Source organism: Pteropus medius, unplaced genomic scaffold (genome assembly GCF_902729225.1).
Source record: "Pteropus medius unplaced genomic scaffold, Ma_sr-lr_union100, whole genome shotgun sequence".
Classification (NCBI taxonomy): Eukaryota; Metazoa; Chordata; class Mammalia; order Chiroptera; family Pteropodidae; genus Pteropus; species Pteropus medius.
The window spans coordinates 5,992,888-6,006,205 of NW_024348242.1; the positions used below are offsets into that span (position 1 = coordinate 5,992,888).

The 13,318-nt window shown below is 47.5% G+C and overlaps 1 protein-coding gene across 1 annotated transcript in view; it reads left to right on the forward strand.

The window, feature by feature from the left end:
• Positions 1–7,840: 7,840 nt before the first annotated feature.
• Positions 7,841–13,318, forward strand: part of CUX2 (cut like homeobox 2) — a 225,555-nt gene continuing 220,077 nt past the window's right edge. Inside the window, exon 1 of the mRNA XM_039879446.1 lies at positions 7,841–8,045. Coding sequence (XP_039735380.1) covers positions 7,983–8,045 — 63 coding nt within the window. The 5' untranslated portion in view covers positions 7,841–7,982. The remainder of the gene's footprint in view (positions 8,046–13,318) is intronic.

Sequence of the window (13,318 nt, forward strand, 5' to 3'; positions counted from 1 at the left end):
TCACTCATCCTCTCCGAGCCCCTATTTCCTCAGCTATTAAAGGGAGGAAATGGCATGCTTACCTCCTACTGCTGTTATGAGGAGGAAATTAGATAATGGGCAGAGCAAGCTCAGCTTGTGGAAAGCAGGCCATAAATGGCAGCATCATCATTATTTTCCTGCCCTGTGGGCCCAACTGGATCATCTTTTGGTTCTTGGAAACCAAGAGCTGAGGAATCAGAAGCTCCAGGAAGGCTGAGAGAGTGGAACTCAGGGACTGGCTGCCCGGGTGGAAGACACAGCTCCCATGGCTCTGATTTTTCCGAAATGCCTCTTTTAGAAGCACCTTCATTCCCTTCCATACTGCCCTGAGCATAGGCAGCAGGAAAAGCTAAAGCTGGGGTCAAGGGTTTTGTAGCAGGGCTACCAAATGGTACACATTTTTTCACATGCTCAGCCATTGTCCTGTTGAGTGAACTTGGGTGAGCTATTCTGTCTCTCTGAGCCTGAGTTTGCTTGTTGTAAAATGGACGCAGCCCTGATAGATGTGAGATTTGAGGAGAATGTTGATGAGGCCCCTGGTGCATTGTAGGCACCATTATGATGATGAGGATGACAATGACAACATCATGATTGGTCAAGGCCAAAAAGAAAAGTGTAAGCAGTCGCATCCCCGTCTTACTGAAGGAAGAAAATAATTCTTTTTTGTTTGTTTGGCCAGTGAGTAGTATTTTGCTGACTAGATGAAATGTGAGAACCTTAGATTTGAAGAAGTAGAAGAAATGGGAGGGGACGTGCAGAAATGGAGAAAGGGAGAAAATGCTGGGAAAAGGCAGAGAAACTGAGAATGAGCTATGAACGAGAAGATGGATGAGCAGTTTGAGAGGAGAGAGATTAAAAATAGAGACTGGAGTGGCTGCTTTAATGAAGGGAACTTTGGGGAAAGAAAGAAGCAAAAAGAGTTTTAAGGTATTAAGCTCTTCAAGCCCTGCCCCATAAGATAACCTGCAGTAAGAGTCTGCACTCTTTGTTGAGGCTTTAAGGGGTTCAGTTTGTGGAGTTTCATTTGGGTGGAGGGTGGGGCGGCGGGTGGTTGGGAGGCATGGAGGCCTCGGTTGTTCTTAGAGCACAGGAAAGATCTATAGCTGTCCTTGGGCTCCTAGTCCTGGGAGCTGATGGAGGGGTGCCCTACACATGAAGCCAGATGGGGCTGCTCGTGCCAGATATGTGGGATCTGGGAGAGATGGAGATCCAAATGGGTGCTCTGAATTCCTTGGTGATTGTTTTTGAGGACCTAGGTCACTGTCTGGTTTGCGCACTTAGCTGTGAAAATAAGGATGCAGAACTGAAAGGCAGGTTCTTGTCCTGGGGCTGATTTCTCAGGGGCTCAGCCAAGCTGTGTGCCTGATGAAGAAGCCTGTGCCAGTGTTGAAGAAGAGTCCTAGAAACTCTAATTAGCTAATATTTCTAAATCTCCTGGAAGCTATCAAGTGCCAAGTGGTGTTTCATACTGGGGATACTCAAAGAAAATTCAGTCCTGGTTCTGCCTATTAATCTAGTTCTGAAAGGGACCTGGGCTATGCATGACCAGAGCTATTAGGATGCTTTTTAAATAAACAGACATGTAAAGTCAGCTTAATAAGGATATAATTTCCAGTTCACATGTTCTGTGCTGTTAGAATAGAAAGGAACGTGTTGAGTTTCTTTCTTTAAATCTATGGTGTGCAGGCACCTCCACCTGGAGTTGATCATTACATATGGTGTGAGGGAAGGGATCTATTGTATTTTTCCCCATATAGGGAACTATTTGGCCCAGCACCAGATTGAAAATAAAGTCTATCCTTTCCCCCCTAGTTCATAATGCCAGCTGTGCCATCTATTTGTGTGAATCTGATTCTAGGCTTTTAATTTTGTTCCCTGGTTCTATCTGTCTTTCAGCCTCACTGTCTTTATTATTATAACTTTATATAATTTTATAATCTTCAAACTTGCCCTGGCTATTCTTAGCCCTTGCATCACCATGAAATTTTAAGATGCGCTTGTTAAGTTCTGTGAAAAACCTTATTGAGATTTTGATTGGAATGGTCTTACATTTATGGATTAATTTGGAGAAAAAGGACATCTTCACCATACTATATCTTCTAGCTCATGAACATAGACTCTTTCTATTTAGTTAGATCTTTTATAGAAATCTTAGATGGGTATGCTGTTCTATTGTATGTGATCAGTTTGGGGCCCAGAAGAAAACAGGTCCCCCACCCCAGCTGAATGAAAATTCCTGATGATAAAAGTAATTTGTGCTCATAAAAGAAATTAAGGTGATGATATGGAAATTAGAGGCCTCTAAGCCCATTAACCATTAGATATCTAGTTTTCCTTAACTTTTTCCTAAGTACCACATTTTAAGCAATGATGGGATTATTTCATAATATTGTTCTATAATCTGCTTATGTTTACTGTATCATATATTTTAGACATCTCTTCACCTCAACACATAGACATACCCCTCATCTTTCTTAATAATTGAATAGTATTCTGTGGTAGGTATATTGATTAGAGTCCCAAGAGGTACACTCAGCTGGGATTTTTAAATGGCACTATTTACAGAGGCATGGTCAGGAGAATGTTGAGGCACCCAGATGCTAGCAAGAGGAGGAAGCTCTTTCCACCCCAGATCGTAAGAGGTCAGGGAACAGAGCAGTTACTGGGGCCCAATGAGAGCAAGAGAAGGACAGCTTGACAGGGGCTATGGGTGTAGAAGGACCCAACCATGGCCAGAACAGCAGTGAAGTAGAGAGGTGGCTGGGGAATTAATATTCCAGCCTTTCCCTCCTCCCACCTTCTTATCTCCTACCAGGGCCTCCCATTGGCCAAACCCAACTGCAAGCCAGAGAGCCTGGGAGATGTATTACTGGGTGCACCGCGTTTGGGGCAGAGGGAGTAAATAGGGAAGGGGAACAAAAAGAGAACAATCAGTACAGTATGAATACATTGTTGTTTGTTTAACCAGTCTCTGACATTGGAAGGGAATCAGGCGAAGAGAACTTGTCCCTCTTGAGGCGAAGAGAACCTGTCCCTCTTGCGTTGTTCCTCTCATGTGGGATTGGTCCTTCAGTGTTGGCACGTGGTTAAAGCTGCAGCCCTCACTTTCTGGGCATCTGCTTTTCCACCCGTTCCTCCTCCCCATTAGAGGCAGGGCAGGCTCATGCTCAAGGAGCCCCATGCTTCTTGATGTGAATGAACCCAGGTATTAGTCTTGATGTGAATGAACCCAGGTATTAGTCTTGATTCTACTTTACAACCATGAGACCATGAGCCAGCCATTTCCTCTCTTAGGGCCTCAGTCTTTCCTTCTGTGATGTGGGAGTGCAGATCACTGTCCTATCCATTGTGAGCCCAGTAATAATGATAGCTACTAGATACAGCACATTTGCATATTGCTTTACATAGATTAACATTTAATCCTTGTTACTTTGTGCGGTTATTATCACCATTGTACATATGAGGAAAATAAGGCATAGAGAGGTAAAAATAACTTGTGCAAGGTCACAGAGCTTATAAGCGGCAGAGCTAGCATCTACATCTAAACAGTCTGGCTCCAGAGTCACACTCCTAACCACTATGTCAAGCTAACGATTTATTTATAAAGTATCCAACAGCCAGTAGGTGCTTAACAATGGTAATGGTTGACCGCATTGTGTCAGGTGTTTTGCAGATAAAGAACTGCTGGCTTGGTTCTTGTAGCCAGTCACTCCAGCCTGTGGATCTGGGACCTAACCGTGGGCCAGCCTCCAGGAGCACACCCCTGCAGGTGTCAGCCAGACATTCCCATATCCCTTACTCCTCTCCTAGGGCTGTTTAATACTTCCTGATGAATTTGGAGTCTCTAGTTGTCTTTCTCCCTGTCTGACAGCTGCAATGGGCAATGCAGAGCTACCGAAGGACATTTTCTTTTGTTTCAGCTTTGATGCTGGGAATTTCGCATATCATTATGTTCATGGCTAAGGACCTGCCATTATCTTCTCTGAGATTCTTGCAGTTTATGAATTTCCTAAAGGTTCCAGCTCTCTGTCTACTTCTGCTTTCAGGATAAGCTACCCCAAGCTGCCCTCTGCTTCCTCCTGGGGCAGTGGGGCGGATGTATTCTTTTTCATTGTAATTTTTTTAATACTCATGCTGATACATGAGTCTTTTAAGGATCCAGTATCAACCAGGAACCTGGTTAAGTTTTTGCATATCTACATATGTGCATGTATTTGTGGCAGGGTGAGCATGCTAAGAACATGGAAAATTGCTTTTCACAAAAATATTTAATATTTTAGTACTTTAGTTCCCAAATACAAGGCTGATTGTCTACTGGAAAAGTCTGAATTTCCTGGCTTACCATCTTTCATTAAGGACCACCCATAATAATATAATTTCTCCAGCTAACTCTGGTTAGGGGGTAAACATTTAACTGCTTAATTCATTATTGCTGAGCCTGAGATGGTAACAGATGCCTTTGGAATATAAGCCCCCACATCTAATAAGGCACCAGCTCATGTTGCTCTTGGAATATGGTGGGGAGAGACAGCTGAAATTTATTTTGTGAATAAAGCAATAAGCCACTAAGCAAAGCTAATATGTTTCAGCCCAGACAGAAAGACACGATCATTCAGTATTTATGTAGCAACCCGTTCCTCAGTGGGACTGCAAGTTCTACCATTAAAATTGTCAGAATTCTTCAGAGACTCACTGCATTAAGTCATTTAAAAATATCACAGACTTAAAACAATCTGAATTATTGGATTTTCTCGCTGCTCCTCGGTAAGCATGTTTGCTGTGGCAATTTCCTGCTCGGTCAAAGGTGCAGCCTATGTCAGTCAGGAAAGCAGAAAAGTTCCATGCAGAATTTTTATTCAGAAGCCCAATAGTCCCTAACAGCTGAAATGAAGTTGGACATAAATTTAATAAATTTTTTTCTTTTAACTTTTTTTTGACATAATTTGATATTACCAGAACTGTTGCAAGGAAAGTACAAAGAATTTCTGTGTACAGTTCATCTAGAGTCCTCAAATATTAACATCTTGCAACATTTGCTATATTATTCTCCCTATATAGATAGAAAGTTAGTTGTAGACATGATGAGTCAGTTGTAGACATGATGAGTTAGTTGTAGACATGATGCCTATCCCTTTACCTTTAGTACTTTAGTATGTTCTCTAAAAACAAGGATATTTTGTTACCTAACCACAGTACAGTGATCAAAACCAGGAAATTAACATTGATACAATACCATTATTTAATCTATTGACTTTATTCTAAGTGTGCTGTTGGCCGCAATTAATACATGTTATAGTGAAAGAAAACCATACATTTTAATCACTTGTCAAGTCTCTTTTGCTTCTTTTAATCTGGAATAGTTCTTTAGTCTTTTTCTTTGTTCCATGTAACATTGATGTTTTTAAAGAGAATACACTGTTTATTTTATAGAATTTCCCCTCCATTTGGGTTTGTCCAGTATTTCCTCACAATTCAAGTTATACACTTTTGGCAGGAATACCACAGAAGTGATGTTGTGTCCTTCTTGGTACATCATATCAGGAGGTACACGATGTCAGTTTGTTCCATGACTTCAAAGTTAGACATAAATTTAAAATAATCTTTCATCTGAACCTTGGTTTGTTAAAAATTGCTCACTCCAGATTTCCTGATACAGGTCTTTAAAAAACTCAAAGACAAGGAAGCTGCAAGCCTTACAGATGCTCAAGAGAAAATGTAGCCATTAAAAAAATTGCCATGCGAGAGTTATGAAATTTCCCTAAATTCATTTTGCAGAATGAGAGCTGTAATTTAAACGTGAAGTTATCGAGAGCTGAGATAAACCACACATCACGTGCAATTTAATCTGGCAAGGAAACAGGCCACTCGGAATTGCTAACTAGGCCTAATTCATTACATCTTGGAAAACGCTGTACTTTCGGTCTTACGAGTCTTTCAACTTGTGCATTAATATATTTACCCATGCCTCATGGAAAATGTATGGGGATGGATACAGAAATACTGTATCCTTGTTTAAATCACATTACATTTTTTAAACAGCTCCAGTGATTGCTCAGAAAGATCACACCTTCTTCTGAAGTATTTATGAAACAATTATTTACATTACATTAAAAACTTTAATTGCCTCGAAGCACGTGCTCCAAGATACAATATTGGAAAATCATCAGAAATATCCATCACGAGCCTCTCTCCTTTACAACTCTTCTAAACTTTATCTTTTTTATAACCCTCTGTATTGATCTATTGTCCCAGACCAAGAGTGATGTCAGAAGTCCAAGCTGGGTCATAAAAAGAGAATATAATTTCCATTTGCTGTTTACAAAAGCAAATCTTTTGACTAAAGAAAAAGAAGGAAAAATGCCCCCCACCTTTTTTTTGGTGGGGAGGTTAGAGGGGTGGGATTGGCAGGGGAACATGCCAGAGAGGGAGAGTTACCCCAGGGTGTGTGTGGGGAGGGGTAAGTGGGTTGGTGAAGGAGTAGGTTGGGAGTCTTAGTTCCTTCTGGAGCGGGGGATATTAGGAGGGGTCTTGGGGATCTGGCTTGCACAGGGGCAAAAAGGAGAAAGATGTAAAAGAAGAAATCTGCTCACCACTATTATCCAGCAGTCTGAAACTGCAAAAGATAAGAACCTCCCTCCAGCTGGGCTAAATAAAGCCCTCTCCCAAAAGACAATCATTATAAGGATCCCCATACTCAAAGGACTTGGGGTCCCCAGCTAGGCTAAGGAGCCCTGGAATAATAATAATAACAATAGCAGAAACCTCAGTAGTTTTGAAGGATCCAGAGCCCCCACGGCAGGGGTAGGGCCCCCTTCATAACAGTAAAAACCAATCCATCATACAAAAATAACAATAAAAGCCAACCCACTTGGGGGGAAAGCACTCCAGAGGTTTAAGAACCCCCTCCATTAATTATTTTAACAGTAAAAGGGCCTCGCATTCTAAAGTTGTGAGGAGCTCTCACAATTGGGCTGAAGACTCCCCCAAATAATAATAAGAATCCCTGTTGCAAAGGACTTGAGCTTTTCCCTTCCCCGACCCCGCCTCGCAAAGAGCCCTGCGCTCTGGCTAAAGCGTCGCCTCCCAATAATAATCATAATATAATGGCGTGGAAACTGCGTGCGGCAGTGGTGACATTTCCCACGACTCAGTGGCGCCCCCGGGCGGCTCCCACCCGCCCGCTGGTCTGGTCCCACAAGCCCGTCGGCCCGCGGGTCTACGGAGTCCGAGCTTAAGCTGCTACCCTCGGATCCGTAGCTTAGCTGGCGGAGGAACGGCAGCAGCCCGAGGCACGTGTTGTGTGTGCTCCGATTGCAAAAGAAAAAAAATGCATTTCAAACTATTAACTTTTTTTTTTTTTTGAGTATGCAATACAGGGCGTGGGGGCAGACAGGTGCGGGGAGGAGGGTAGGCGCCCTGCACGCTGGCCTCCCGCAGCCCCCCCTCCCAAACTTCCCTTTGCATTGATCAGCACGTTACGTCAGTATTGATAAGTTTGCAAAAAGCCAAAGTCAAGTGCAATCGCGCGGCACACCGACCCCGGACTTGGGGGGGAGATGCGGCGAGCGCTCCGCGGGCCCGGGAGCCGGCTGCAAGCAGGGCAGCTGCGGCGCCGGCGCCTCTCGGAGAGGCTGCCACCCCCCACCCCTCCCCTCCCACCCCATCCCCGTCCGCCTCCCCCGGGCGGGCGCCGAGCTCCCCGCCCGGCGCACTCCGCCCGCGCCCCCGGGGGTCGGGGGGGCGCACGGCTCCCGGACCCGGAGGCGTCGGCGGCGCGGCGGCGCCGAGGGGCAGCGGGTGGCAGGAGGCCGGGGGGCGCCCGAGGAGCTCCGGGCGGTGACGCGCAGAGCCCGGGCGGCCGGCGACGGCCCCGGGGCTGGGGGGAGTCCAGCCCGGATATTGAGTGCAGCCATTGAGAAAAGCCAAACTCTTGTGTGTGTGCGTCTCGAATAGCCCCCAAGATGGCCGCCAATGTGGGATCGATGTTTCAATATTGGAAGCGATTTGATCTACGGCGACTCCAGGTTAGTGCGGGCAGCGCCGGCCGCGCGGCCGTGGGGAGCCCTCGGGCGCGCCCTGGGCGCATTGGGGAGGTCCCCGGGAGGGAGGGCGGGCGCCCCAGGGCGGCGGGCGGCGGCTGCTGGGGCTCGCCTGGGCTCGGCTGCCCGCTGCCCATCGATAGGTATTAGGAATTGATCTCGCCGCTGCTCTTTGTTCGGTTCAATCATCGATTAGCCGCCGCGACCATGGAGAAGCGCTAGTGAGCTCTCGGCCCGGGAAGCGAACCGGCTGGCGAGCGGCCGAGCGAGGCGCGGGGAAGGCAGAGGCTGCGGTCCCGGGCAGGGGGCTGCGGGCGGGACCCTCGGAGGCCCCCTCACGACGCACTTTGCGCGCCTCCCAACTTCGCGGCGCTAGGGGAGGCCGCGGAGCGCGCCGCATGCCTGTCCGTGCCCGGCTGGGGCTGAGGCTGGGGCTGGGGAGGGAGGGAGGGAACTGGCGGGCAGGGAGGAGGAGGAGAGAGGAGGAGGCAGCTGGGGTTGGGGAGGAGGCGGCTTCGCGCCCTGCCGCCCGCGAGCACCTCCGCCGCCGCCGCCGCCCGCCAGGCTACGCAGCCCGGACGCGCCGCCACCCAGGGGCTGCTGCCCCAGTCGCCGCAGCCACCGTCGCCAGACTGGCCGCCTGCGCTGGCAGACCTCACCTCGGGCCGGGTTCTCGGGGTTCGTCTTTGCTTCTTGCCTTTTAACCCCTTTCTAAGTCTAGATGGGGTCGGGGGTGGAGCTGGGCCCGGGGCGCGCTTAAGTTTGCGCTCCTGCCTTGGGGGCCGTGGAGAGCAGGGAGCGCTGCAGAGCAGGTGACTCCCGGCTCTCGGGCCTTCGGGAACTTTTAAATGGGAGATTCCCTCGCTGTCTTCTGCCTACTGTTTTTCCTCCCCGTCGCTCCCCGCGTTTCTTCTCTCTCCAGTCTCTCCTTTTCTTCTTTTTCCTTTTCCCTTATCCTTCCCTAGGGTGACTCCCAAAGCCCAGCATTTTATCCCTATTCCGCTTTTCTCTGGGAATCTGCCCCTGATTTTGGGGTGTTGTCTTTTGACCCCCTAAGGAGGCAGGGCTGGGGTGAAATCTCAGAACTGCCAGCTGTAAACACAGCTCTAACCTCTGTTCTTTCCCGCGTGCCCAGGAGGTTCCTGACAAGCCCTCCCCCGCTCCCCCCTGGAGTCTGCAAAGTCTCCTCTGGCACAGTGAGAACAAGGGGCAGGGAAGTGGTGCAGATAACCGGGCTATTAGAGCATCCTGCCTTGGCCTTGACATTCTCTGAAGAAGGGAGAGCATCAGACTGGAGATAAAAAAAGGGACTCACTTAAAAAAAAATCCCCCTGCAAATCTCTTAACTTTCTTCTGATAAGTGGATCCAGTACTCCCCTCCTCCAGGCCCCTTCCCAGCTCCCCTCCTTCCTAACCCCTTTCTCCCCACTGGCCCCCCTCCCCCAAAGCCATTGAGCTGGAGAGAAAATCGGGGCACTCAGGCATGCAGTTAATAACTGCGAATGCCTTGCAATTCCAGGTCTTCACTTGAGTTGGGGCTACAGTTTGGTGGCCAGCTTAGCAGAGCAGGGCGGTGAGCTGTGCTTTCTGGTTTAAATGATGCTAAAGTGGCCTTTCTGGAAGGGCGGGGCAGGGGGGAGAGGGAGAGAAAGAGAGGAAAAGAGAGTGAGTGTGTGTGTGTGTGTATGTAGGTTTGTGGCGGGGAGAGAGAGAGAGTTTGGGCAGCCAAACTGAGCTTGGCACGAAGGCCAATGGTAATCGTATTCCCTGCTAATGTTTGTAAATGAGACCCGGGCATGGCTGGGGGACAGCGTCTTTATTTATGATTGATGTTCTGTAACATAAGGAATGACAAGAACGTGGCAGACAAGAGGAGAGGAACCAGAAGGGCTGGTGAAAGCCCTTTGCAAGGTCCTATTGTTATTCTGGGCTGGAGAAAATTTCTGCGGCGAGATTTACAGCGCTGGTATTTGCTCCCGGTTGGCCGGAATGTCAGTTAACACAATTTTCATTAGATAACTCGTTTTCAATCCCGGGAGCTTGGCCTGCAGTGGGGAGGGGAGGGGATGAGGTGGGTCGAGTGGGTTGGGTGGGCTGGGGCTGGGTGCTGAGGGGCGAGAGCAGCTCCCAGGGGCTGATTTCTGAGCTTCGGTGGTGGTGGGGAGGGGGGCAGTGGTGCGGTTTGAACCTCACTCTTCCCTCCAGCTCAGGGATATTTTGTGGAGCAGTTGAGGTCATCCAAATCTTGATCCCAGTTGGGCTCCCATTGATCTGGGAACCTTTGTTAGGGTTTTAGAAGATTCTGAGGTGGAAAAGCACATTCGAACTGGAAGGATGAAGGTGGCAGGGTAGATCTTATACAGGTGATGGGAAACCAGGGCCAAAACCTTTCCCCCAACAGAGTGTATACGTGAGGGCGGGGGTGTTTATTAAGACAATGGCTGGTGTGTCAGGCACAAAAGGAGAAGGCTCTAGGGAAGGGGGGTAAGCTCATTTACATGGATAATAAGTGGGGAGGGGTCCCTGTGGGAGTTTGAATGGCTGTACACTTTTAGAGAGCAGAGAAATAATTGTGGCAGCCCTGGCCGTGTGCAAACATTTAGGCCCTCACATCTGCCATGGTCCCCACCCTCATCCTGAAATATTCAGTTGTTCCCTTGCCCAACAGGCCTGCAGCTTCCCCTCCTATTCTCACTGATGGCATTTTTGTTGGAAACGGATTATGAGCCTAAGCACTTTCGCTCAGGATCATCTCTTGTGTGTAATGCTAATGACTCCTACGCCACACTTTTATTTTCATTTTTTTTCCTTCTCGCTTTCCTCTTATAGAGGAAATAACCAGGAAAGAATACTTCCACTGGCTTATTCTGAGATCTGGGTGGGAGAGATGGGCCCCCACCCCAGGCCCTGCACAAGCCAAAAGCTTTGGCCCCCTGGTCACGTGGCCCAGCCGCCTGTGAGTGTGAGGAGGTGTGTGGCTTCAATTCTTGGTTGTTCAGGTTGATTGGTTTCGCGCAGCCTGGTTGCTGAGTGTTAAAGTAGCCGAGGCAGCAAAGGCAACCCGTGTCCCCAGGCCAGACCGTGCTGCTGACGCCACGCCGATCCTGGCAAGAAAGGTGACCTTCTACCAACCTAGCGTACAGCCCTCTGGAAGTATATATTTTTCAAATATGGAAGCAGTCCAGTTATTCCTTCCAGTGCTGTCTCTGAACACAACAGGGCTGTTTTCCTAGGATGGAAGTCAGTCAGCAGTCTTAATGACTTGTGGGCTGATGATAAAGATGCTCTGACATGAGGTACCTTATTCCAGGACCCCTGGAACTGCTTTCCTCCTTTCTTTTCTTTTTTCTCTGCTGCTAGCAGTATAGGAAACGAGGAGAAATAAAATTCCATCCCAAAGATAATGCCGGACATATTTCATTTGGTTATAAGATTGCTTTATGGTGAACATTACTAATGCAGTATTTTTTTATGGCTTTTCTGTATATAATCGTCGTAACAGGATTCATACCTTTATGATTTTCTTTTTGTGCTCTACTTTGCCACTTTTTTTATGATGCTCTGGGTCCAGCCTTTTTTCCCTCGAAGAGATTTAATTAAGCTAACAAGAGTTGAGGGTGTCCAGTCTAAATGAGGGCGCCTAGTTCAAATGCATATCTGTGTTTCTTAGGAGGAAGGATGTTGGCTGGAGGGACCACATGGTGTGAGTTTTGGAGAAAGAGGCAAATTCTGCTTGAGGTGTGACCATTTAGGGAGGAAGAGTGACAGGATGAGCAAGAGAGGCTAGACTTTTGTAAGGGGTTTGGAGAAACTTCTGGGAAGGCTCAATTTTTCAGTGCACAGGAGATGGGGTTTGATGGAATGTTTTTACCTGCTCAAAGTTTAGAAAAGAGCATGGATGTGATTAAAATATTATAACCTTATGATATTCTGAAGTGCATAAATTTTACATATCAGCCACAGAGAGTTTAGACATCCATTAGAGCCTCTGACAGCTTGACTTATCTAAATGTGCTATCATTTAACAATGTGTCAAAATTCCTCTTTCTATAGATGACAGCAGTAAATAAGCTATCAGCCCTGTTGGCAGAATCCTAACTTTGGAAACTTTGCCATAATAGAATCACTGCTGGGTGGAGAGCATGAATAGACCAGGCTTAGCATAACCCAGGCCCATGGGATGGGTTGGCGTTAGGCGAGGGCTGTAGGAGGATCAGAGGGGGAGGACAAGGAGAAGTGGGGGACACGGGGTGAGAGGGGATTTCTAGGAGCAGCTTTGTGAATTAAAAAAAAACCAAACAATTGTCCAGTTCCCTTACAAGTCCAACCAGTAGGTGACCTCATTCTATCTGCCTCTCCAATACATCAGAGCCCACGCCCTGTGGGCCTTTTCTGCAGAAGGAGCTAGAAACAGGTGTTGAGAATTTATTTAAAGAACCCGGCAGTCTTTTCTGGGCATCCCAAAATTCTGGTTTCTCAACTTGGCAGAAATTCCTTCCCAAAGATGGGTTCTTTCTTTGAATGCTAGAAGAAAAATGAGCAGCGTCTCACCCCCGGCCACCTTTGCTGTTGGAGGTCTCAAAGTTTCTTTTATTAATACCTGAATTCACTGTAGAAAATTGAGAAACAACGGACTAGACTAAAGAAGCAGATAAGCGTTTTGGTGGGTTATTTCAGATGCTATTCTGACTAGAGGGAATAGTTTTTCTGACGGTGGTGGTGGTGGTTTTTCTTTTTTATTTCTTCCTTTTTCTTTCTTCCTTCCCCTCCTCCCCTCCTGCTGCTGCTGCTGCTTCTTTTCTAAATTCTCCTGTTAAGAAGATTCCATCTCTGAACTTGCCATTCTATTGTGGTAACCTTTCTTCTAGCAGATGGGATTTCAAATGTGAGCACCTTGGCTGGTGCTAAATTTGGTCCTGGATGATGGTAGATGCGGCCATCCAGAAAGTGTGGTTTTCTCTGCTGCTTCTGAAAGAGTTGAATTTCTGGCAGCTTTCCGGTTACCTGATTCAGAGCCCAAGCCTGGCAGAGGTTGGGAAGGGGACTGAGGTTGTTGCCTGCTTTTGTCTCTGGCTTTGGAATTCAGGGTTCAATCATCCTTTTGATTTTTCCCTCCGGGTGGTGCTCTTTATTTATGATATAGTGGCTTATAACGCAGGTATCACAGAAGGTGGAGGTAGTTGGCAGAGGGCAAGGGCCCCAAGACATCTAGTTTGTGTGCCTCTAGCACTCCTGGGTGAGTTACCCAACATCCCAAA